The sequence below is a fragment of the Macaca mulatta genome, chromosome 2 (genome assembly GCF_049350105.2).
Source record: "Macaca mulatta isolate MMU2019108-1 chromosome 2, T2T-MMU8v2.0, whole genome shotgun sequence".
Classification (NCBI taxonomy): domain Eukaryota; kingdom Metazoa; phylum Chordata; class Mammalia; order Primates; family Cercopithecidae; genus Macaca; species Macaca mulatta.
Window position 1 is genome coordinate 82,061,841 of NC_133407.1, and position 26,374 is coordinate 82,088,214.

The following is a 26,374-nucleotide window of genomic DNA, read 5'->3' on the forward strand; positions in this document are numbered from 1 at the left end:
TGGACATGGCACTTCTATGCATGCAAAAGGAATCAACAAATGACATATTAATCAGAACTTTCAGTTTATCTTTCTCTTACCCTGGACTTCTCTCTTTCCCTCCCTCTCTCCTTCCCCTCTTTCTTCCCTGTCTCATAGCTGAAATGAGAGCAAAGAGAAATTTAAGGTGGGAAAGAAAATCAAACCAAGGGTATAGTCAACACACAATCACAGCTAGTGGTAGCCTACAGGTGTGATCCTGAGCTTCTAAGGAGCTGGGGAAAAAAATGTGATTAATAAGAATCCTCTTAGGGCTGGGTGCAGTGGCTCACACCTGTAATCCCAGCATTTTGGAAGGCCGAGGCGGGAGGATCACCTGAGGTCAGGAGTTTGAGACCAGCCTGACTAACATGGTAAAACCCTGTCTCTACTAAAAATACAAAAATTAGCCGGGCACAGTGGTGTGTGCCTGTAATCCCAGCTATGTGGGAGGCTGAGGCAGGAGAATCACTTGAACCTGGCACGTGGAAGTTTCAGTGAGCCAAGATTGTGCCAGTGCACTCCAATCTGGGCAACAAAAGCGAAACATTGTCTCAAAAATAAAAAAAAGAAAAAAATCCTCTTAGTTTTCGTAAGACAGAAGCAAAGCAGTTAAGGCCCAACAGAAACTTCTCTCATGGTTTATCATAAAGAAAACACCGAGTTATCCTCAACCAACAAAAGATAGGTGGTTCTTTCTTAGAAAATTCCATATACAGATAGAGAACATAATGCCAAAATCCTCTTCAGAAAAGAAACTCTTCATGTTTTAAGTTTGAGCATTTCTGATAGTCTGATTTGATCCAAGGGAAAAATCCGAGGAGGAGAAAACAAGTCTAAAGAGCGAATGGCCTTGTAGTCCTCCAGGCAATCTTTGATGAATAGTGTTCCTCACAATTGTGCTTTGACAAGAATTAAAGTGCAGAGAACTTATATCCTGAAGGACAGAAATTCAATACAGCTGATTAACAGCAGAAGCCTACTTCTGACATTTTGATATTTGAACAATAGATGGAGCAGAGATTATGACTGGTGTCATTTTCTGAAGCAAGAAGCCAAACCTGGAGAGGCAACATACGATCTTACAGTTTAGTTAGAGATCTCAGCTGAACATCTGAGCAGGTGTGATGCTGCTGGTAAGGTCACAGAGGGCTGCAGGAGACTGGACTCTTATTTTCTATTTATTTTGGCCCACCATGATCTCTGCAATACATGAATATTTAGTGAATGGCCTCAGAAGTCTACCTCAGTGTGATGATTGTTTACAACTAAATAATTTTGCAACATTTATTAGCATGCTGTTCTCCACTTTTGTAAAATGAAATATTTATTTTATTAATATCTATTTTAAAATGCGTAAAATATTTAAATATTGAATACTGAAGGTCTGGCCTTTGTCCATTCAGGAGAAGCTGACTAAAGCACGCTTAAAAAATATTATAGGCTGGGCGCAGTGGCTCACGCCTGTAATCCCAGCACTTTGGGAGGCTGAAGCAGGCAGATCACCTGAGGTCAGGAGTTCGAGACCAGCCTGACCAACATGGAGAAACCCCGTCTCTACTAAAAATACAAAATTAGCTGGGTGTGGTGGCACATGCCTGTAACCCCAGCTACTCGGGAGGCTGAGGCAGGAGAATCGCTTGAACCTGGGAGGCGGAGGTTGCAGTGAGCCGAGATTGCACCATTGTACTCCAGCCTGGGCAACAAAAGTAAAACTCTTCAAAAAAAAATAAATAAATGAAATAAAATAATAAATACATAAAGATATTATATAGAGCTTTATTTCAGAAACTGATTTATTTAAAAATCGACAAAATGGTTGATGGAACTTCAGGGTAGTAACTTCACATTTACATTAACCTTTAATGAGACCATGTGGTTTCTTTAAAATCTATATTACCTGTGCAAATGAAACCTATTTATTAGAAATCTAATCTCTGATTTTGGCAACAGAGCCAACATTTATCTCCCACAGAGGCCAATTCTAGTGAGCTTTAAATCCAGGATAGTTAACTTTGTGAGTGTAAGACTTTAGTATCAACACTTATTTCCCCTGCTGTCAACTGAAAGAATATGTTGACCACCTACTGTAACTAATTTAACTGGGGAGTGGTTGAAACATTAATGAATAAAACAACAGTGTTGTTAACATTCTGGAAAATAACTTTAATACTTACATTAGGCATATTTGAAAATAATCATTTTACTGCCTGAGGTTTTAATATATAACTTAATATATAACTAATTAATAAGGGAAAAATGCATCAATTCCACTTGTCTAACTCTGTCTTTTCCTGTTAAGTTGTAAAAAGAGAAAGTCTAATTGGCCTAATTAATTAGTATTAACCCTCTGGGCTGGGCTTTTTGGGTCAGGCTAAGTGTAGGTTTTTGGTTCTGGTTCCTGCTCCTGACTCATTCAGCAACCATCCTTTGCTCAGGGGATACCCTAAGGCCAGAGTAAGTGACAGTGAGCCAGATGGTTTCTGTTAGAAGAGGATGGAGGAGTTGCATGCATCATGATTGATATTATTCAAAATAGAAAGTTTCTAATTTTTTGTTATGGTAAACACCGTTGATGCACATACTTGTTATACATCTTTTTGCATTTTTTCCACTCTCTTTGTTAGGACAAATTTCTTGGAATAATTGTTGAGTCAAAGGATTTGAATTTTTTTTTTTTTTTTTTTTTTGAGAGGGAGTCTCACTCTGTCACCCAGGCGGAGTGCAGTGGCACGATCTCGGCTCACTGCAACCTCCACCTCTCGAATTCAAGCGATTCTGCTGCCTCAGCCTCCCCAGAAGCTGGGACTACAGGCTCCCGCCACCACGCCGGGCTAATTTTTTGTATTTTTTAGTAGAGATGGGGTTTCACTGTGTTTTGATCTCCTGACCTCATGATCTGCCCGCTTCGGCCTCCCAAAGTGCTGGGAATACAGGCATGAGCCACCACACCTGGCCTGACATTTTTTTTCTTTTTCTCTTTCTTTTTCTTTTTTTTTGAGACAGGGTCTTGCTCTGTCACCCAGGCTGGAATGCAGTGGTGCCATCTCAGCCCATTGCAACCTCTGCCTCCCAGGCTCAGGCAATCCTCTCACCTCAGCCTCCGAGTAGCTGGGACCACAGGTGTGCACCACCATGCTAAGCTATTTTTTTGTATTTTTAGTAGAAATGGGGTCTCGCCGTGTTGCCCAGAGAGAGAGAGAGAGAGAGAGAGAGAGAGAGAATTCCAGAGCGCTCTTTTTACTTAATTATGCCAATTTTGCTAAAGAGCATTTAAAAAAACTATTTTCAGGGTAGTGGAGCAGCAGGCCTATCTTGGACAGTCAGGCCTGTTCCTTCTCTTAAGAAAGTCTGCATTACGCTTTTGTCCTGCCTGTCTGAGTGAGCAGTCTGAGTGACCCTGCTGCCACTGTTGTCCCTTGGTCACCCTTTGGGTAGGGGAACTCTTCCTTCACTTTTTCTGTATACTTCCCTTCACTTGGTATAGAGTCTCAAACTTGAGAGGACAGAGAAGCACTTGGGAGCTTGTTTAATAGAGATTAAAGGAAGAAGGCCGGGCACAGTGGTTCATGCTGTAATCCCAGCACTTTGGGAGGCGGAAGTGGGTGGGTCACCCTGAGGTCAGGAGTTCGAGACCAGCTTGGCCAACATGGCGAAACCCCGTCTCTACTAAAAATACAAAAATTAGCCAAGCATGGTTGTGTGCGTCTACAATTCCAGCTACCTGGGAGGCTGAGGCAGAAGAATCGCTTGTACTTGGGAGGTGGAAGTTGCAGTGAGCCAAGATCAAGCCATTGCATTACAGCCTGGGTGATGGAGTGAAACTCTGTCTCAAAAAAAAAAAAAAAAAAAAAAAGATTAAAGGAGGAAGATTCCTGCATTCTGATCCCCAATATTCTAATTTGGTAGTTCCGGGGCCCAAGAACCCATATTTTTAATAGGATCCTTAGATGATTCTGGTGCAGACACTTGGCAAATCTCACTTTCAGAAAAATTGCTCTCGTGCTTTGATGGATACTTTTCGGGTAGTAAGAAGACAAGATGAGGCTGGGCGCGGTGGCTCACACCTGTAATCCTAGCACCTTGGGAGGCCGAGGTGGGCAGATCATTAGGTCAGGAGATTGAGACCATCATGGCTAACGCGTCGAAACCCCGTCTCTACTAAAAATACAAAGAATTAGCTGGGCATGATGGCATGCGCCTCTAGTCCCAGCTACTTGGGAGGCTGAGGCGGTAGAATCACTTGATTCTGGGAGGTGGAGGTTGAAGTGAGCCGAGATCGTGCCACTGCACTCCAGCCTGGACGACAGAGCGAGACTCCGTCTCAAAAAAAAAAAAAGGGGGAAGTCAAGATGAAAAGTTTCCTATTTAAAAACATTGGTTGTGCTACTCTTCATTTCAGTAAGTCAGTTCTGGGTCTCATCAAACAGTTTTCTGATGGGGATATTGAATTCTGAAGTGCTCAATACTTCCCAGATAAGTATGCTCCTGGCCCTCTCATTTCCCTGCTATCATCCTTTAGGTTAACCCATCTGTCTCATAGTCTTCCATATCTAACCCCTCTGGCTCTCTGTTCTTATTAGGCCATGCCAGAATCCATTAAGGATCTCCACAGTTTCTCCTGATCCTACTTAGAAAATTATATTTTGAAGATATGTCCCTGGGACAGGTCAGGGAGTTGGTAGGTAGGTCATCTTGCTGTCTGCCAGAGACCTGGCCAGACCAAGGTTGTCTGGGTTAATTAGAACCTGGCTCTTTGCCTTGAAGGTTCAGATACCCGATTTTGTCAACAAACAAGATTGATCTGGTCTGTGAGCAGACTCATCTTAACTAAATGTACAGCATTGGAAGCATACCACCAGCATGCCATACATGTGTTTACAGGTAGAAAAGGAACTGGAATATTTACACTGGCACAGATCTCCATGTGCAAGTGGTTTGAGAAACCCCATTATAACCACAAGCTTATTTCATGGGTAAAAAATCAGCCGGGTGCAGTGGCTTACACCTGTAATGCCAGTACTTTGGGAGGCCGAGGTGGGCAGATCACCTGAGTCAGGAGTTTGAGACCAGCCTGACCAACATGGAGAAAAACCGTCTCTACTAAAAAAATACAAAATTAGCTAGGCGTGGTGGCACATCCCTGTAATCCCAGCTACTTGGGAGGCTGAGCCAGGAGAGTCGCTTGAATCCAGGAGGTAGAGGTTGCGGGGAGCCGAGATCGTGCCATTGCGCTCCAGCCTGGGCAACAAGAGCGAAACTCCATCTCAAAAAAAAAAAAAAAAAAAAAAAAAATCAGAATAAGGGAAGGTAAATACCTGATTTTCTGAATACATTGAGGCTGATTCTTTAATCTCCACAACTGAGATAATTTTGTAACCTTGCTGATCAGTTATGCCTTTTGAAGGATACATTTATTTTGTTGATTTGCTAATGCATTCAGTTAAATTTTACTCTGAACAGAGAATCATTTTTTGTCTTTAAAGTGACTTTGCCTCTTTCTGCTTCCTTCCCTCTTTCTTTCCTTCCCATTTTTATTTCTTTCTTTTTGTTTGTTTTACAGGTAATTCTCAGAGAGCCAACTTAATATCCTTTTTTTCCAAGTTACTGCATAGAGTGGGAGGTAGGGACATAGTTTGCAGTTACTGGTTCAGGTACTTCACAATTGTCCCCTAGTGTTTCTGCAGTACTCACTTCCAGTTTTCTTTTGATTTCATCTTGCTCATGCTTGTGATCTCACAGCTTTGGAAGGCAGAGGTGGATGGGTCACTTGAGGTCAGGAGTTTGAGACAAGTGTGACCAACATGGTGAAAAATTACCAAAAATTACAAAAATTAGCTGGGCATGGTAGAATGCACCTATAGTCCCAGCTACTCAGGAGACTGAGGCAGGAGAACTCCTTGAATCTGGGAGGTGGACGTTGCAGTGAGCCAAAATCTCACCACTGCACTCCAGCCTGGACGACAGAGTGAGACCCTGTCTCAAAAACAAACAAACAAACAAACAGAAAAAAGAAAAGAAAAATAAAACCCTAAGAAACTGAATTTTAAAATATTTTATTTTAATTAATTAAATTTAAGTAGCCATCTGTGGCTAGTGGTTAACACATCGGACAGCACAGCCCTCTAACCATTGAAAATAGAGAGTTACTTCTGTGACAGGAAGTAAATCATAAAGTTGGTTTACTAAAAATACAAAAATTAGTCGGGCGTGGCTGCACGCACCTGTAATCTCAGCCACTTGGGAGGCTGAGGCATTTTTTTATGTTTGTTTATGTTTTATGCTTTATGTTTTTAGTAGAGACGGGGTTTCATCATATTGGCCAGGCTGGTCTTGAGCTCCTGACCTCAAGTGATCTGCGCACCTCAGCCTCCCAAAGTGCTGTGATTACAGGCATAAGCCACTGTGCTCGGCCTAGTTTGGGCTCTTTTGGCTGTAAGTAAGAGAAACCCACTATGACTAGCTCAAGTCAAAAAAGAGGATTCATTTAAAGGTTGTAAGAGCATCCAAGGACAGAAACACAGTTCAGCCTCTGGGATGAACTGGAATCTAAGACTTGAAAATGCAAACATTTCTAACATGATCTTTCTCTATTTTACCATTTCTGGCTACTCCTTTTTGTATTTTTCTCTTTCCTTCCAGTTGCATGGAGCCTAAGTTAAAGCCTGAAAAAGCAGCTGGGCATGGCGGCATGTCCGAGCTACTCAGGAGGCTGAAGTGGGAGGATGGCTTGAGTGCAGGACTTCAAGGCTGCAGTATGCTAGGATCACACCTACGAATAGCCACTGTATTCCAGCCTGGGCAACATAGCTAGACCCTGTCTTATTTAAAAAAGAAAAGAAAGGAAAAAAAGCTGGAAAAAAACAAAAGGAAGTGCTGTGTGACATTATTCAGGGAGATGAGGTTAATAGTTTTTAGGCATCTGGTTTTCATCCTATTTACGGTACAGAAGTAGAAATAGGGACCTTGTAGATCCAGTACTGACTTGGCAGATAAGAGGAGAAAGTAGTCCAGAGGAGAAACCCTACTCAATGAGGGGAAGAAACTGTGCACTGGCAGTAACAGTAACACAAAACAATTATGGAGGAGTAAAGTGTAAAGGGAAGAGGACAGGTAGGAAAATGATTAAAGTGCTGTGAAGAAGTTAAAGATCAGACCAGGTGCTCTGGCTCACGCTTGTAATCCCAGCACGTTGGGAGGCCGAATTGGGCAGATCACCTGAGGTCTGGAGTTCAAGATGAGCCTGGCCAACATGACGAAACCCCGTCTTTACTGAAAATACAAAAATTAGCAGGGCATGGTGGCACACGCCTGTAATCCCACCTACTTGGGAGGCTGAGGCAGGAGAATCGCTTGAATTGCTTCACATGGTGAAACCCCCTCTCTACAAAATACAGAAATTAGCCAGACGTGATGGTGCGCGCCTGTAGTCCCAGCTATTTGGGAGATAGCACCACTGCACTTCAAACTGGGCAACAGAGCCAGACTCCATCTCAAAAAAAAAAGTTGAAGATCATAATTCTGAAAAATAGAAATCAAAGAAAAGCTACAGGAAAAAAAATGAGATCGAAAAGGAAATGGTTGAGATTCTTTCGTGAAACTGAAGGACCTCCTAGCATTTGACTTGCTGCTAAAAATAAACAACAAAAAAACTTTTAAACACATTTTAAAAAATCGAGGCTCAAGGAAGGAAGACTTTGGCAGAAGGACCATCAGAGACCATAACTGGTTTCTTTTCTTTGGAAAAGAGCAGAAGGTGTAAATGCAAACACAAGCCAGTGTTAGAAAGCTCAATTAACATTTGACTTTCTCCCCTCTCCTTCATAAAAATAAAAATAATTTATGTTGAATTTTTGCATCTTACCCTATCCTTTCTCATTTCCATCTTCTTTGTAATTAATATTAGTGAGTCATTATCAACAGATCAGTAAATGGAGACAAAAGAAAAGCATTTGCCTGAAACTATTTTCAGGTCACAGAACAGAACTGGCCTTCGAGTTTGTAACCTCTCCATTCTTGGTCTCTATTATCAGACAGCAATAACTACTGAAGAAGACATTCTAGACTACCTAGTACCAGTTAATTTGAATCTTCTATCTGTACTATTTAATGGAAGAAGATGAAACAATAGGTAGTCTCTACCCCAATCATTTGAAATTCTCATGCGCAGGCAAGCACGCTCTCATGGTGGTCTTGCTCAACTCCTGCTGGTAGCCAAGAAGGTGAGGTGGGAGGTCATGCAAAATCCACCTAATAACTATTTGTCGACCAATCCTTAATTGACTTTTCGACACTGATGAAGACCAAGAGCCTGTGGAATTACAAAATTCATTACCTCGCAGTGCCTATTTTTTCTAAGGCCTGCATTTTCTGTGTCTGTGCAATTCTGTATTTGTAATAAAGAACCATTATCATTTCTTTTCAATGTCGTATGATACAATCAATTTTACTGATAAGTTCTGAAAATCCTTAAGTAGGCCTGCAAAAATGTGGCTTCCTGTGAGCCTCCCTATCTGCCTCAGATCTATGTATAAATGGACCCCGTTCAGTTTCACTTGCTTTCAAACACGTACCTTTGAGGTTTGGGAATTCAAGGGCAAAGTGATTTTAATTTGATGCATTTTGTACTTTGACCAATAAGGGAAAAATAAATGCCCTCAATTTTGATTGGTTCTAGTCATACTTGCCGGTCACTATTTGTCAAACCATTGCACAGAATATCACAGGCATGAAAGATCTCTCAAAAACAGATTTCTGAGGAATGCAAATAAACAGAATGGGGAGGCGGATTAATGTGTTTGATTTCTCAAAAGTCTATTTACTGTCCAATTTATCTTGGTTCTTGGACATGCTAGCAAGTAATTATTCTTATGGCTGGTAAAATGACTACTAAACATTTATTAATAATTGCAGTTTCAGAATTACTTTTTTTTTTTTTTTTTTTATTAAGCAGTCATGTGGGTTTCTAAAAATTGTTCCTTCTGGCTAGACACAGGAGCCAGGTGCTGAGTTGACCTGGTGCGAAGTTTCAGGATTGTCCAGTCTTCACAGCAGATCTTCAGCCAGGCCTTCTGAATATTCTCACAGTTACAAAATCTATCCCCCCAGACTCGCAGATGCTGTTTTTCCCCCACTGGCTCTGCACAGAACATCATTATCTTTGCCAAGCTTCTGTCTCTATGGCAATAACAGATGGGAAGTGCTGTGGAATTATTCATGTTCAGGAAAGGAGGCAGTCAAGAAGGAAGAAAAGGGGGGCGGGGTGGAGAGGGGGCACGACCTGGGAGCTCGGCGGTGGGGGCCTAAGGAAGGGAACTTGGGTGGAGGTGCAGCGAGTGGTGGGGATTGGGAGGCTTGTGAGCCTTTCGGAGGCCTGTTGTGAGGAAATAATAATAAAAAAAATATACGAGCACAAGTATTTCCAGCCGGCCGACTCCAAATGTGGGCCCCCATAGGAATAACTCGAGGCAGTAAAACTAGAAGAAATTGGACGAAAATGGGGGAAAAAAAGGGACAAAGCTCGAGTCTCCTGAATTCTGTGCACTGCTACTCGGTGGACTATTTCAGTTCCCGATCTTGTGGTGGGGTGGAGAAAAGGGGATTTCTTGGTGTTTCGAAATGTGACGGAGCAGCTCTGCAGAGTTCAATATGCTAATCGGCTACCCTGGGAACCAGGAAGACCACCCTACACGCCTCAGAGGGTCACAGCCGGAAAGCTCTTGAGTCCTATATTCCCAACCTCGTCTCGTCACTCTCCAAAAAAAAAAAAGAAAAAGGCCTCAGTAAACACTGTAAAAACCTGTAATTTATAGCTCCCTTCTGGAACCGAGAGAGCAGCCTGGTGGGGTGGAGGCAGGAGGCTGGGGAGCAGGGATAGAAATGTTTGCTCTCGGTTTTGCCAGAACTTTGGCCACCCCTCCCGCCCGACCCGATGGCGGATGGAGGTCAGCCAGGGGAAGGCGTCTGGGTGGAGGCCGCTCGGGCGAGGCCGGGGCCGCCGGGGCGGGGCGGAGCGCCGGCAGCTGGCTGGGCGGCCCTTGGGCAGGAGGCCCCGAGGGGGCGAGGGGCAGCCCAGGAGGGAGGTCCCGCGGGGGCGGGGAGCAGAGCCGGCCCCCGGGGCCCTGCAGGGCGGCCGCCGCCCGGCTGCCTCCGGGGCGGGGCGGCCCAGCTGCGGCCCAGCAGGGGGAGGGTCGCCCGTGCCTGACCTCGGGCGGCGGCGCTCTGCCGGGCGAGCACTGCCTCCGCCCTGCCGGCTGCTGGGGTCGCGCACAGTGCACGGCGTGGCTGCCCTGCCCCCTCTTCCCCGCTGCGCGGCGTCCGAGCGGCCAGGGCGCCCCCGGGTCTGGCCCATCACCACAGAGCGGCGGGTGGGGCGGGGGCGGGGCGGTGGCCCCAGACAGCCGGCTGGGCGACTAAAGGAAGGAAGGAAGGAGGGAGGGCGGCGGTGAGGGTGGGGTGGGGAGGGAACATCCTGTCTGCGCCGGGTGCACCGCAGACAGCGCCGCGCGCCAGCCGCCCAGACGGCGCGCGGGGCCAGAAGCGCCGGGCGCGCGCCTGGGGGGAGGGGCACGCGCGCGAGACGACTGGGCCGGGGGGTGCCCTGAGGAGCTACAATAGGCCAGACGGCGCGCGCGTCCCCGAGGGGGTCGGGAGCCGCGAAGTGGCGGCGGCGGCGGCGGAGACGCCGGCGGTCCCGCGCGCGCGGCGCCGCCGCTGGCTTCGTTCCCTTCCCCTCCCCCTCCCCGCCGCCCTCGCTCTCCCCCGGGCGGCCGGAGACGGCGGCGGCGTCTGCGGGAAGCCGTGTGTCTCCGCAGTGACGTGGGCGGGCCGAGGACTCGGTGACGTCAGAGGGCTGTGTGTAGCGATGTGTGTGGGGTTCGGAGCGGCGCCGGCACAGCCGAAGGGAGCGGGCGAGCGGCGACGGCGGCGGCGGGCACAGGTGCGGCTCCGGCTCACGGCTGGGACGCGGCGGAGGCGGCGGGAGGCCAGAGGCGCTCACCCTCCTGGGAGCCCGACGGTGGCGACAGGGGCGGTGGGGAGTTCACAAAGCTCGTGGAGCTTCCCGGGCACCGAGGCCCGAGTAGGGGGTTTGGATGCGCGGGTCCCGGGGGGGGGGTCGGGGCCAGAGGGGGTCGCTAGGCGCGTGTCCCACAGCTGATCACGCTTCGTTGGCCCCAGGCGGTGGGCGCGGGCAGGGCAGGGCGCTGCACTTGACGGGAGCCGCGGGGACCCCGGAGACCCGGACGCCCGTCACCGCCCCCCTCCCCCACTCCAGCAGCGCTCCGCGGGGATGCCCTGGTCTCGACCCGGTCCGTCAGCCCCCGGCGGCGCGGGGATCCGCTCTCGGCGCCTGAACTGCCCCAATGCCCTCTTCGTTCTGGCCCGGGGCTGGCGGGGGGAGGTGCACCATTAGGGTCGCTGAGGTGACACCCGAGAACTTCCCAGGGAGTGGGCGCGCGGAGGGGGGGGGATTTCCACAGTCCTTCCCGCGGCCCCCGCGGGGGGGCGGTGTTGGGAGGGCACTTGGGGTTATCCCAGGCTCGCGGGTGGGGGTGGGGGGACTCCTCCCTTTACTTCCCTCCGCCCCCTTGCACACCCACCCCCAGGCTTCCCGTGTCCCTTGTTCTCCCCCTCTTCGGGTTAGAGATAGGTGGGTGGCTTTGAGTGGGCGGAGGACTTCAGGGTTTTAGGGGCTCCCGCATTCTAGGGCATGCCTCTTGCCCTCTTCCTTGGCCTGTGTTGACTGAGGTGTGTTCTCGTGGTGGACAAAAATCTGTACGATGGTTGGTGGCATTGGTCCTTAATCCTTTGGGTCTGTTTTAAGGTAAATTGCTGAGAGTTTGGGAAGTAAAAATTTCTATTTATTGGATTTATTTTGGGTTTTCTCTCAAGAAGGAAGTAGAAGAGTCTTTTCTTTTCCCCTCTTCCTCCATTTGCATTCTTTGTGAGGTTTGTCTGCCTTGTGCTTTTTGTCCCGGATTAGTCTTGTTCAAGGTTGGAGATTCCCAGGTGTGGAGTCTATAGCTTTTGGCTTCCATTAAGTAAAATCGCTAACCTTTTAAAGAGAGAGTTAATTTTTGTCTACAGTTATTTCAGAAAATTAGTGTACATGGACTAGCTGAATTAATTCACTTAAAATTGTAACTTGGTTACATATGGTAGATATGTTAACTCCTATCTGATTTTTTTGGATGAAACTGTTTTTTTTTTTTTTTTTTTAAATAGGAGATGAAGTAATGGATTTTTTTCCTCCCTTAAAATGGCATAACTGAGAAAGCCTCTGGTACTGATTGAGATGATCTGTTTAAGAGTCTTCATGTTCTGAACTCGAATGGCCTTTTGTGTTGTATTATTGCTAGCTTTCTCCAACTCCAAATTGCTTTCCTATTTAAATGAATGTTCTTCTAGTAAACTGGTGTTAGATTTAAAGAAATCACTCAAGCTTCACCTTTGGTAAAGTGAACTCAGTTTAAGATTGAGCAACTGGTTTCGGCCGGGTGCGGTGTCTCACACCTGTATTTCCCGCACTTTGGGAGACCCAGGTGGGAGGATCACCTGTGGTCTGGAGTTCCAGACCAGCCTGACCAATATGGTGAAACCCCGACTCAACTAAAAATACTAAAAAATTAGCTGGGCGTCGTGGCTTGCGCCTGTAGTCCCAGCTACTCGGGAGGCTGAGACAGGAAAATTGCTTGAACCCGGGAGGCGGAGGTTGCAGTAAGCCGAGATCACTGCACTCCAGCCTGGGTGACAGAGCGGGACTCCGTTAAAAAAAAAAAAAAAAAAAAAAAAAAAACCAACTGGTTTTAAACTGGCCCCGTTTGGCCTCTGAAGCAAATTCAAATGTAACTGTTCCCCCACCCCCTTCTCTTCTTCCAGATTAATTAAAAGAAGAATGAACTATAATCCTTGAAGATAACTGGGCAGTTTTTTAAGTCGGAGGCTTTTCTCACTGGTTTGAGGATTTACACACGTCTTCGGTTTTCCAGCACAGACCAGCAGACCATCATTTTTAGAGGACATACTCCCTCTGCCCTCCTTTTCGGTTTCCTTGGTGGTAAAGATTAAATTTGGTTGCATCATTTTGAGTTGTGTTTGAGTCTAGATTTTATGGCCCAAGGAATGGCATAAACTTTTCATGTGTTTTGCTTAAAACAAACCAAACCATTGCATTGATCCTGGACATCTTTAATTGAGAAATTGGTAACTTTATTTTAATATGTATATCTGAAGAATTCAAGAAAACAAAGGCATTCTCAGAGGTGTGCCTCTTTATTGTTAGAGGCAAAACGAACAGTTACATAGGACTTGCAGTGAAATTATACCAGATTATATAAGGAGAACCAAAACTAAGTCGCAAAATTTATTAATTTAAGGGAATCTCTCTTTGAAAAGTTTCTTTGAGAGTAAGTTACTATAAGCATTTGTATACATTCATTTCCTCTTTTTCAAATAAGCAACTAAATAGAAATGCTAATCTCAGATTTAATTATTTAACAGAAGAGTGTAGGATGGAAAACCTCCGGACAAATTTCTCCTTGGTTCAGGGCTCAAATAAAAAACTGAATGGGATGGGAGATGATGGCAGCCCCCCAGCGAAAAAAATGGTAACAGACATTAATGCAAATGGAAATATGATAAACAAGGTGCCAACAGTTAAGAAGGAACACTTGGATGACTATGGAGAAGCGCCAGTGGAAACTGATGGAGAGCATGTCAAGCGAACCTGTGCTTCTGTTCCTGAAACTTTACATTTAAATCCCAGTTTGAAACACACACTGGCACAATTCCATTTAAGTAGTCAGAGCTCGCTGGGTGGACCAGCAGCATTTTCTGCTCGGCATTCCCAAGAAAGCATGTCGCCTACTGTATTTCTGCCTCTTCCATCACCTCAGGTTCTTCCTGGCCCATTGCTCATCCCTTCCGATAGCTCCACAGAACTCACTCAGACTGTATTGGAAGGGGAATCTATTTCTTGTTTTCAAGTTGGAGGAGAAAAGAGACTCTGTTTGCCCCAAGTCTTAAATTCTGTTCTCCGAGAATTTACACTCCAGCAAATAAATACAGTGTGTGATGAATTGTACATATATTGTTCAAGGTGTACTTCAGACCAGCTTCATATCTTAAAGGTACTGGGCATACTTCCATTCAATGCCCCATCCTGTGGGCTGATTACATTAACTGATGCACAAAGATTATGTAATGCTTTATTGCGGCCACGAACTTTTCCTCAAAATGGTAGTGTACTTCCTGCTAAAAACTCATTGGCCCAGTTAAAGGAAACTGGCAGTGCCTTTGAAGTGGAACATGAATGCCTGGGCAAATGTCAGGGTCTGTTTGCACCCCAGTTTTATGTTCAGCCTGATGCTCCATGTATTCAGTGTCTGGAGTGTTGTGGAATGTTTGCACCCCAGACGTTTGTGATGCATTCTCACAGATCACCTGACAAAAGAACTTGCCACTGGGGCTTTGAATCAGCTAAATGGCATTGCTATCTTCATGTGAACCAAAAATACTTAGGAACACCTGAAGAAAAGAAACTGAAGATAATTTTAGAAGAAATGAAGGAGAAGTTTAGCATGAGAAGTGGAAAGAGAAATCAATCCAAGGCAAGTTTTTTATATCAATTTTTAATAATGGTAATGGTTTACTTTGAAATGAAAATTCTGTGTTTAGTGTGTAAACTTAACCTGTATGTTGAACATTGCTCATGCAACAACAACAAAATGCCGATCGATATTTTTGTATTGCAATTTTTAGGCCATAAAGTGCTTTCCAGTATGTTTTCTCATTTGACTTTCCAAACAGTGGAAAAGTAAGACTTGTGAGAGAAGTAAGACTATTTCTCCATTTTATAGATAAAGCAAATGAAGCTCAGAGAGATGAAATGACTTTCCCAAAATTATGTAGCTAGAGAGTGGAGGAGTTAGGGCTTTTTTTTTTTTTTTTTGTACTTTTAGTAGAGACCGGGTTTCAACATGTTGGCCAGGCTGGTCTTGAACTCCTGACCTCGTGATCCACCCACCTTGACCTCCCAAAGGGCTGGGATTACAGCCTTGAGCCACCATGTCCCGCCAGGGCTTCTTTTTCTTATCCTCTTTTGCACACATCCTGCCTCTTGACCACTACGTCTGTTTTTCTAGGACTCAAGATAATTTGCACTTTGGTGTTATCTCCATTTGCAAATGGTACAATGACTAGTCAAAACAATTCCTGTGGGCTCGAAACAGCATTTTTCAGAGATGCACCTATGATTTCTGATGTTTCTATGCTTAGATATTTAGGCTTGCTCAATATTTGAAATGGAAAAGACATGTATCTGAAGAATTTGTGATTTGAGTAAGCAAGATTTTTTTTAAGAAAGGGATAACTAAAAAAAAAAAAGACAGAATAAGGAAAAGTTTATTTTAAACTAATAAAGTTTTTTTTTTTTTTTTTTTTTGAGACGGAGTCTCGCTCTGTCACCTAGGCTGGAGTGTAGTGGCAGGATCTCAGCTCACTGCAAGCTCCGCCTCCCGGGTTTACGCCATTCTCCTGCCTCAGCCTCCCGAGTAGCTGGGACTACAGGCGCCCGCCACCTTGCCCGGCTAGTTTTTTGCATTTTTTAGTAGAGACGCGGGGTTTCACTGTGTTAGCCAGGATGGTCTTGATCTCCTGACCTCGTGATCTGCCCGTCTCGGCCTCCCAAAGTGCTGGGATTACAGGCATGAGCCACCGCGCCCGGCCTAAACTAATAAAGTGTTAATATAAAAACCTGCCAGGCTCAGTGACTCACACCTGTAATCCCAACACTTTGGGAGGCTGAGGTAGGTGGAGCACCTGAGGTCAGGAGTTTGAGACCAGCCTGGCCAACGTGGTGAAACCCCGTCTCTACTAAAAATACAAAAATTAGGTGGGTGTGGTGTCACACACTTGTAATCTGAGCTACTCAGGAGGCTGAGGCAGGAGAATCGCTTGAACCCCGGAGGCGGAGGTTGTAGTGAGCCGAGATTGCCCCATTGCGCTCCAGTATAGGCGACAAGAGGGAAACTCCATCAAAAAACAAAACAAAACAAACGAACAAAAAAACCTATCGGCAGGTGGGAGCAGTGACTCACAATCCCAGCACTTTGGGAGGCCAAGGCGGGCAGGGCACTCAGGAGTTTGAGACCAGCCTGGACAACATGGTAAAACCCCATCTCTACTACAAATACAAAAATTAGCCAGGCGTGGTGGTGTGTGCCTGTAGTCCCAGCTACTTGGGAGGCTGAGCCAGGAGAATCTTGAACCTGGGAAGTGAAGGTTGCAGTGAGCTGAGATCACGCCACCACACTCCAGCCTGGGCATCAGAGTAAGACTCCGTTTCAGAAAAAAAAGAAAAAAGACACACACAACCACCTATCAGCCAAGGTATCATAATTTTATTTTTCCCGCTGCATTATCTAGTAGGCTAAACTATTATCTTCATTCTGAGGTTTTGAATGCCTTGGTCCTAGGTAATGGACAAGATTTGGATTATTAAATATTCAATTTGTTGATTGGGTTATTTTATATTTTTTCTATTTGACTAAAATTGATGTATAATAACAATTCCTAACAGTGTTTAAAACGTGGCAAGCATTGTTCTTGAGCAGTTTTACATATATAATTTTATTCTTAACAAGAGGTTGGCTATGTTTCATTTAGGAACTTTGAATTTTTCCACTATTAGTTTTGATTCCTTGAAATATCTTTGCCCTTTTCTATTTTACAGAAGAAATGAATAAAGCATATTAAATGACTGACTGAAGGTTTATTCACAGCAAAGTTAGAACTTGGACTTAGTCCTTAAGACTTGGGATCCTGTGCTTTATTCTGGTGCCTTTAAGGTTTGGAGGGAAATTTAGTTAACAGTGTAGTTTAAGACATTGGTTTAACCTAATGAAGATAATCATTTTAGACTCATTTACGGTAGTTTGCTGCGTGCTGCTTCCAGAAGACCAGCACTTTGAAGTTTCTTGCCAGTGTCTGCTAGATAAGTTTAAATTCTTCAGGTGCAGTTATTAACTGATTTTTTTTTTTTTTTTTTTTGAGACCGAGTTTCACTCTTGTTGCCCAGGCTGGAGTGCAGTGGCGCGATCTCAGCTCACTGCAACCTCTGCCTCCTGGGTTCAAGGGATTCTCCTGCCTCAGCCTCCTGAGTTGCTGGGATTACAGGCACCCGCCAGCACGCCCTTTAATTTTTGTTATTTTTAGCAGAGACTGGTTTCGCCATGTTAGCCTGGCTGGTCTCAAACTCCTGACCTCAGGTGATCCACCCGCCTCAGCCTCCCAAAGTGCTGGGATTACAGGCGTGAGCCACCGCGCCCAGTCTATTAACTAATTTTAAATCAGGATTGACTTCAAGCCAGTGCTCAGTGTAGAACTTGCTTACAGTTGGACTTGTCCCGTGCTGAAGTTTGTGCTCGGAGGTTATATTTCAAAATGTGGAATGCCCCTTTTGATTTTTGTGATATCTTGCCGCCAAGCTAATTAGGTGCTGTACTCCTTTTTTTTTTTGTAGAGACAAGTGTTGCTCTGTCGCCCAGGCTGGAGTGCAGTGGCGTGATCTCAGCTCACTGCAACCTCTGCCTCCTGGGTTCAAGCAGTTCTCCTGCCTCAGTCTCCCAAGTAGCAAGAATACAGGCACACACCACCACACCCAGCTAATTTCTTTTGTATTTTAGTAGAGAGGGGGTTTCACCATGTTGCTCAGGCAATGCGCCTGCCTCTGCCTCCCAAAATGCTAGGATTACAGGCATGAGCCACCATGCCCGGCGGTGCTGTACTCTTACGTGTCTATTGGAGGCCACATTATTTGCCAGATATTGTTGCTCCAGTCTTTTTGTTTTTGAGAAGGAGTTTTGCTCTTATTTCCCAGGGTGGAGTACAATGTCGCAATCTCGGTTCACTGTAACCTCCACCTCCCAAATTCAAGTGATTCTCCTGCCGCAGCCTCCCGAGTAGTCAGGATTACAGGTGCCCGCCACCGTGCCTAGCTAATTTTTTGAATTTTTAGTAGAGATGGCATTTTACCATGTTGGCTAGGCTGGTCTTGAATTCCTAACCTGAGGTGATCCGCCTGCCTCGGCCTCCCAGTTGCTGGGATTACAGGCATGAGCCATGGCGCCCGACCCGTGCCGGTCTTTATTACTCTGACATAAGTGTATTTTGGATAAACTACTTTTCCTAATATTCTTGTTCTGTGTTTATGTGAAAAACATCTGAGAACCATGTTAAAGGTTAAAAAAAAAAAGATGATGGATGAATTTACTTAACTGAAACAATGTGCTAAGGTTTAGTTAACACTGAAACCATCTTTCTTCTGGGATGTAATCCCTTTTTGTTCCAGAATTCACTAATTTGAATACATTTTTGATTTTAAGAAGGTGTGAGATTTTTTTCTGATCTTTTTGCTATGTTATACTTTGCATTAGTATTTGAATTAGTGTTTGTGGTTTTTTCTTTTTTTTTCTTTTTTTTTTTTTGAGACAGAGTCTGGCTCTGTTGCCCAGGCTGGAGTGCAGTAGCATGAACTCGCTCACTGCAAGCTCCGCCTCCTGGGTTCACGCCATTCTCCTGCCTCAGCCTCCCGCGTAGCTGAGACTACAGGCGCCCGCCACCATGCCCACTAATTTTTGTGCTTTTAGTAGAGACGGGGTTTCACTGTGTTATCCAGGGTGGTCTCAATCTCCTGACCTCGTGATCCACCCGCCTCGGCCTCCCAAAGTGCTGGGATTACAGGCATGAGCCACTGCACCCGGCTGTGGTGTATTTTGATATTGCTTGTAATTTTATGTGAATTTGAGAAATTTAAAGGAATTTAAGAAAATTTCAAACACCCAGTACTTTAAGAAAGATTTTTTTTTTTTGGTGCATGTTTAATATGTACTTGAGTGGTTGTTTTATTCTGCTTACCACTTCACGTTTTAAAAATGTACTCAGCATTGTGAAGTACAGTTATTTTTTAGGGTCTGTGAGGAAGATGAATGACAATATTTCCCCCTCTTAGATGGGTCACATGCTCCTGGTTATATAACCAGAATCAGGAGTTGAATACACATCTTCTAACTTGAAGTTTAGTAAGTTTTCACTATTTGCCCCGAAGCACATGTTAGTAGCAGAAAGTGAATTTTGGGAAACATTAACTTTTCTTGTCAGTTTACCTTAGTACAGGTTGAGCATCCCAAATCCAAAATCTGAAATGCTCTAAAGACCAAAACTTTTTGAATGCTGACATGGCACTCACAGGAAATGCTCATTGGAGTATTTCAGATTTTGATTTTTGGATTTGGGATGCTCAACTGCCATATCATGCAGATATTCCAGAATCTGAAAAAATCAGAAATTCAAAATACTTTTGGTCCCAAGCATTTCTGATAAGGGATATTCAACCTGTATGATAATTCTCAAACTCTGTTTTAACCTGCATATAAATTTAAATACTAAGGTATTTAACTGAGAATGAGATAGTGCTTGACTGAGGAACAGTTTTATTTTCTTCTGTGAGTCATTGAGTTGGTTGCCAAACAAGCCAAACTGACCCAGGGGGAGCTCATTTTAAAAAGTCAAACTAGGCTTTTTTTTTGTTTGTTTTTGAGATGGAGTTTCGCTCTTGTCGCCCAGGCTGGAGTGCAATGGCGCGATCTCGGCTGACTGCAACCTCCGCCTCCTGGATTCAAGCGATTCTCCTGCCTCAGCCTCCCAAGTAGCTGCGATTACAGGCGCCTGCCACCATGCCCAGCTAATTTTTTTATTTTTAGTTGAGACAGGGTTTCAGATCTTGAACTCCTGACCTCAGATGATCCACCTGCCTCAGCCTCCCAAAGTGCTGGGATTACAGGCATGAGCCATTGTGCCTGGCCTTTTTTTTTTTTTTTTTTTAGAGACTGTGCTAAATATATTAACGTGTTATGTAAAGGACCTGATGTTTAGTGTGAATACTAACGTGATTTGACATGCTTGTATAGTTTATGTAATCAAAGTATTGCTTTTGAATTAAAAAAAAGTCCTGAAACTCAATAGACAGTTGTTTGAAATGAAACAACTTAATTATTTTACAATTATATGTAATATGTTAATACATTTTAATATATGTTAATAAATTGTAATGTCTTATAATTAAATTATAAATAATGTGAAATGAGACAACTTAATTAAATATAGCTAATAACTCTTTCTTACTCAAGTCACCATAAGAAATATACTTGATTTTAGGCCAGGCATGGTGGCTCACGCCTGTAATCCCAGCACTTTGGAGGCTGAAGTGGGCGGATCACCTGAGGTCAGGAGTTCAAGACCAGCTTGGCCAACATGGCAAAACCCTGTCTCTACTGCAAATATAAAAATTAGCAGGGCATGGTGGCACACACCTGTCAGCTACTTGGGAGGCTGAAGCAAGAGAATCGCTTGAACCCAGGAGGTGGAGGTTGCAGTGAGTTGAGTTCACACCATTGCCCTTCAGTCTGGGTGACTGAGTGAAACTCTGTCTCAAAAAAAAAAAAAAATGTGTATACATATATATATATTCACACACACACACACACACACACACACACACACACACACACACACTCAGTCTCCCTAGTAGCTGGGATTACAGGTGCCTGCCACCATGCCCACCTAATTTTTTGTATTTTTAGTAGAGATGGAGATTTCACTATGTTGGCCAGGCTGGTCTCAAACTCCTGATCTCAGGCAGTCCACCTGCCTCAGCCTCCCAAAGTGCTGGGATTACAGGTGTGAGCCACCGCGCCCAGCTAAAATTTAAACGTTTAACATTTAGACTGGACTATTCTTAGGTAAGTAAAATATTTTAGTTTTTAATATACTTGGGGGGGAAAAACTCTATAGATTACCTGTGATACAAATAGATGATCTAAAGATAGCAACTTAAAATTTTTTTTTCCCTGAAAGCATATTAGCCATTTCAGAGGTTAATTTTGCATTTTCGTTTCGCTTCTTCATTTCTGTAGAGATCATTGGAGTAATAATAGTACAAAATATTTTTCCCCTTTTGCAAGCTTTTAATTATGCTTGTGTTATGCAGTGTATTTGTCAGTATACACCTAAATGAGATAAGGAACAGTAGAATGGACAACTACAAAGAGTTGGGTTGGGACAGAATGTGATCCAGTAATCATTGTGGTGGATTTGATGGTGATTTGCTACCCCAGTGATATAGATTACATTTTGCGATTAGCAAAATTTTTGATCAAGTGGGGATAAGGTGAGAGTCAAATGAAGTATTTGTGCTCATATGAGGGACCAGTATGAATACTTTTGTCTAACTTTCTAAAATTAGTAACTCTTCCCACTAGCTTAGAGAGTATTTTTTCTATTTTTTTTGGAACTGAATTCAAAGCCTGGCATGTCAAAGGCACTGAATTAAATTTTTTTTTTAACTGAATAGATTTTTGAAAAATAACAAACACTAAACTATATTTTAGAATATTTAGATTTTCTTTTAAAGATGGCTTAACCTTTAAACCTATACAATTTGCACATAAACTGTTACTATAACTCATCAAATAAGAGAATGAGCATTTTGGAAGTTAAGAGCCTTTACTGCAGAAATGTAGGGTGGTATTTCAAACTGCTATTGAAATATTATGTATTTGAGGAGTCCTCCTTTCCTCAAACATTTTCTTATCTAGAATTATATTTCTGAGACAAATAAGATAACTGAGTATTGGGTTCAAATGTATCTCATTTATAGTTTTTTTGTACACAGTAATTATACTAGTTGGATATTTGTTAGCTTACTAAAATGAAGTGTGCAAGAAGAAAGTGTGAAACATTTTTTTTTTTAATAATAGAAGCATTTTCTGAATTATTTCATTATTTTAGATTTGTGACCCAAAAAGGCACATTGATTGGAGATAGTGCCCATTGCAATTATTCGGTTGATACCACATTGGGATTTTGAATGATGGAGACCAACACAGACCTGCTTAGATAGGATAAGGGTTTGTTTAGTGCCTTTCTCGGCTTTTATAAAATGACTTTTATAATAACTTCAGAGTAATCAAGTTTTTGGAGCTCATTCTGTTAATAACAGGATATGTGGCCCCTCCCTATCCCTGACATTTTTTTTTTTTTTTTTGAAATCTCTAGAGTGGCTTTGCAAATAGTGCCCCCTGTGGTTTAGGAAATAAGAGTCTATATTTATTTTTATTATTAAAAAATAGAATTGTTAGCATATAATTTTTAAAAGTTAGAAATTTATCCTTTTTGTTTGAGAAATGGGAAAAAACTTAGAAACTTTAAAGAAGAAAAACAAAAAAGAGATCACCATGTTTTCACAGTAGGCCTGGATCATCATAGTCAGCCAGTAGTTTTCTCATAGCTGTGCATATGTTATCATTTATGCCACTGGAAAACCAAAGAAGTAATCAAGAATTGGGCTAATGTTTTTTTTTGATACGGAGTTTTGCTCTTATAGCTCAGGCTGGAGTGCAATGGCGCAATCTTGGCTCACTGCAACCTCTGCCTCCTGGGTTCAAGCGATTCTCATGCCTCAGCCTCCGCAGTAGCTGGAATTACAGGCATGTGCCACCATGGCTGGCTAATTTTTGTATTTTTTGTGAAGACGTGGTTTCACCATGTTGGTCAGGCTGATCTCGAACTCCTTACCTCAGGTGATCTGCCTGTCTCGGCCTCCCAAAGTGCTGGGATTACAGGCATGAGCCACTGCACCTGGCAAATTGGGCTAATTTTAATCCCTTTAGAATTCTGGGAGTGGTAAGTGATTGTGGAGCCAGAACTCTGTTCCTAGTAAAGGGGTAGAACTTGTTTGAGAATAGCTTTGGTAATAACTTGAATCTGTATTTTGTTCACATATAGAATTTTATTCTACTAGCGTTCATATTACATAAAATAAGGATGTTATTAGACTCTAGAAAGCAAAAGAATATATAAACAGTGCATCTTGTTTTAAGATGTGGTTTGCTTCAATCACTAACTCATTATATTAGGCAGAAAGAGGAATGAATAGGAAAGATATAAAATTAGTTCGAGTCCGTTTGATTTCATGACTTCTAGACTTAAGAGTGGATCACAGAACTATATAATGTAAAGACTAGATAGAGGCCCCCCCAGAGCAGGAGTTCATCTTGTAGTCTTCAAATCTAGAATGTGGTGGATGCCTAATAAAGGTTTGGATAACAGTGAAGTCTAAGTGGCCCTATAAAGTTACCAGTGATTCTTGAAGAGGGAAACAGGTTTAGTTTTAAAACAAAGCAACATTTCGTTTTTATTTGTGATACTGAATTTATTTTGACATTTCAAATGGCATTAAAAGTACATGTTTTGCATTTTTTATGGGAACAAGGAATTAAAAAGCTTACAAAACTTACTAAAAGTTTGGGTAACATAGTTTGACCCTGTCTTTACAGAAGATAAAAACAATTAGCTGGACTTGGTGGGGCATGCTTGTAAGTCCCAACTACTTGTGGGGCTGAGATGGGAGTATTGCTTGAGTTGGGGAGGTTGAGACTGCAGTGAGCTGTGATGGCACCACTGCACTCCAAGCTTGGGCAACAGAGCAAGACTCTGTTTTTTCTAAAAACAAAAAACAAGAAACAAAAAAAAAAAAACCCTTAATACAGATTATTTAAGACTTTTATGCTTTTTATATTCTATGTTAATTTTTTTGTGTAGTTATGAAAGCAATATAGGCCCATTGTAGTAAATACTAAAATAGTACAAAGAGGAAAACACAATTTCCTCATAATTGTACCATGTGATAACTGCCTCTGAAATTTATTCACTTGCATATGTAATTGTAACTGTGCGAAAGCATCTCTAGAGTGCATAAGTATTAATAAAGGAGTGGTAGGCCTGGTGCTGTGGCTAATGCCTGTAATCCCAGTGCTTTGGGAGGCCAAGGCAGACAGATGATTTGAAGTCAGGAGTTCGAGACCAGCCTGGCCAACATGGTGAAACCCCATGTCTACTAAAAATTAAAAAAAAAAATTAGCTGGGCATGGTGACACACACCTGTAATTAGAGCTACTTGGGAGGCTGAGGCAGGATAATTGCTTGAACCCAGGCGTTGGAGATTGCGATGAGCAGAGACTGTGCCACTGCACTCCAGCCTGGGCAACAGAGTGAGACTCTGTCTCAAAAAAAGAAAAAGAAAAAGAAAAACAAAAGGAGTAGTTACTGAAATAATACTTTTGGACTAATTTTAAGACAGTTCATTTAGAGCAGTGTTTTCAAACTGCAATTTGTCATTCATGTAGCCATCTCAAGTAGCGTTCCATAAGGGGAGATTTAAGCACTACAGAAAATGAATTGAGTGCTGGTTTTGTCATTTCTCCCAATGATGAAACTGGTACAGCATTCTAAATGTACTGGAGGGAAGGTAATTCATTACATACAAAGGATGCCTTGGGCATTTTAAATTCTCCTGGGAAACTCAACTGAAAACCGCCAGGAGGGTCATGAAATCAATTTAGTGGGTCACCAGCATTAAAAAACATAAAAACCTGAAGTAGAATAAAATGGAAAATAGAGGATTGCACATAGTAAGATTAATCAATCTCTATTTTGATATTGCTAGTTTACATTATTTGAAGGCCAGAATAATCCAGGACTGTAAATTGTCAAACATATATGCTAAAATGAGATAGAAAAGTAAAGCCTTAGAATTATACAGATTAAAATGTTTGGTAACAAATATTTCAGTGGAAAATAGTGTATGACACTGAGATTTCCATGTAGTTGCAGTATTAAATTATTGGGCATCATAGACCTTCAGTATAAAATGTTACGGGATTAACAGGATTTTTATCAGTGTATTTCTCTTCCTTCAAGTTGTAAAGGGGATGTTATACTACCAACTTTGCATGGCTTTGTTTCCATAATGAACTCAAAATAATAGTTGCAAAAGTGTTATAAGAACTTGAGCCTTTGCATTTTCTGTGAGCATTTTTAAGTATCTCAAACCTAAAATTGGCTTTGTGAGGTAGGTGGTATGATTTTTCAGCCTGTGGAAATAGCAGCCATTGCTGTGACTCCTGACGATCTGTTTTTGATCAGTTTAGTGCAGGTGCTTAGATCACACTGTCCCAGTTTTGCATTAATTTGATCAATTCTATTGGTTATGGTGAAATGAGGCCTGAGACTAAGCCTTAAAACTAAGTAGCTATTTGCTACCTTGTAACACTATTCTGTCTCAGTTGTTGAAACACTCATTCACAACACGTTGGAAGTATTAAGGAAACCCGATACTGTCCTAAGGGATTCTGTTTCTTTTTTCTTTTCTTTTTTTTTTTTAGACGGAGTCTCGCTCTGTCACCCAGGGTGGAGTGCAGTGGCCGGATCTCAGCTCACTGCAAGCTCCGCCTCCCGGGTTTATGCCATTCTCCTGCCTCAGCCTCCCAAGTAGCTGGGACTACAGGCGCCCGCCACCTTGCCCAGCTAGTTTTTTCACATTTTTTAGTAGAGACCGGGTTTCACCGTGTTAGCCAGGATGGTCTCGATCTCCTGACCTCGTGATCCGCCCGTCTCGGCCTCCCAAAGTGCTGGGATTACAGGCTTGAGCCACTGCGCCTGGCCTGGGATTCTGTTTCTTTCAGTAAGAGTTGTTGGCAGCTATCTGGTAGGGTGTCTTTATACTTCTGAAATCATTTATTGACCACTTGAATGTCTTAGTATTGTATACAGCAAAAAGACCCTGATGAGGTATATTCACTTCCTGTGTATCCAGTCATGTGTTTAGTAAGGTTGCTAATGATTTATTTTGGGTCAGAACAAAGTAATGTGCATTTCATATGCATTATATTTTATTTCTTGTGTGAATATGCCATTAGGGAGATAGACTGTTAAATTTACCAATCTATACTACTGCTTCTGTCTTATGAACACAAATTTAAAAATTAATCTTTATCACTTACAGCACTGTAAAAATTCTGTTTTTAGAAATAATTTTCACTTTTTTTTTTGAGATGGTCTCACTCTGTCTCCCAGGCGGGAGTTCAGTGGCGCCATCTCGGCTCATGGCAACCTTGACAACTTCCACAACCTCCACCTCCTGGGTTCAAGTCATACTCTTGTCCCAGCGCCCCCAGTAGCTGGGACTACAGGCATGCATCACCACACCCGGCTATTTTTGTATTTATTTTTATTTTTTAGATAGTCTTGCTATGTTGCCCAGGCTGGAGTGCAGTGGCGTGATCTCGGCTCACTACATCCTCCACTTCCTGGGTTCAAGCGATTCTTCTGCCTCAGCCTCCTAAGTAGCTGGGATTACAGGCATACGCCACCATGCCCGGCTTATTTTATTGTATTTTATTTTATTTACTTTTTTTTTTTTTTTTTGAGACAGAGTCTTGCTCTGTCACCCAGGCTGGAG

The 26,374-nt window shown here is 43.2% G+C and overlaps 1 protein-coding gene across 4 annotated transcripts in view; it reads left to right on the forward strand.

Annotated features, from left to right (window-relative positions):
* Window positions 1-10,864: 10,864 nt before the first annotated feature.
* SKIL (SKI like proto-oncogene) overlaps window positions 10,865-26,374 on the forward strand; it is a 37,762-nt gene continuing 22,252 nt past the window's right edge. For all 4 annotated transcript variants that reach the window (XM_077991673.1, XM_077991674.1, XM_077991675.1 and 1 more), the window contains exons 1-2: window positions 10,865-10,957; window positions 12,898-14,631. In XM_077991673.1, coding sequence (XP_077847799.1) covers window positions 13,530-14,631 — 1,102 coding nt within the window. In that variant the 5' untranslated portion in view covers window positions 10,865-10,957; window positions 12,898-13,529. The remainder of the gene's footprint in view (window positions 10,958-12,897; window positions 14,632-26,374) is intronic.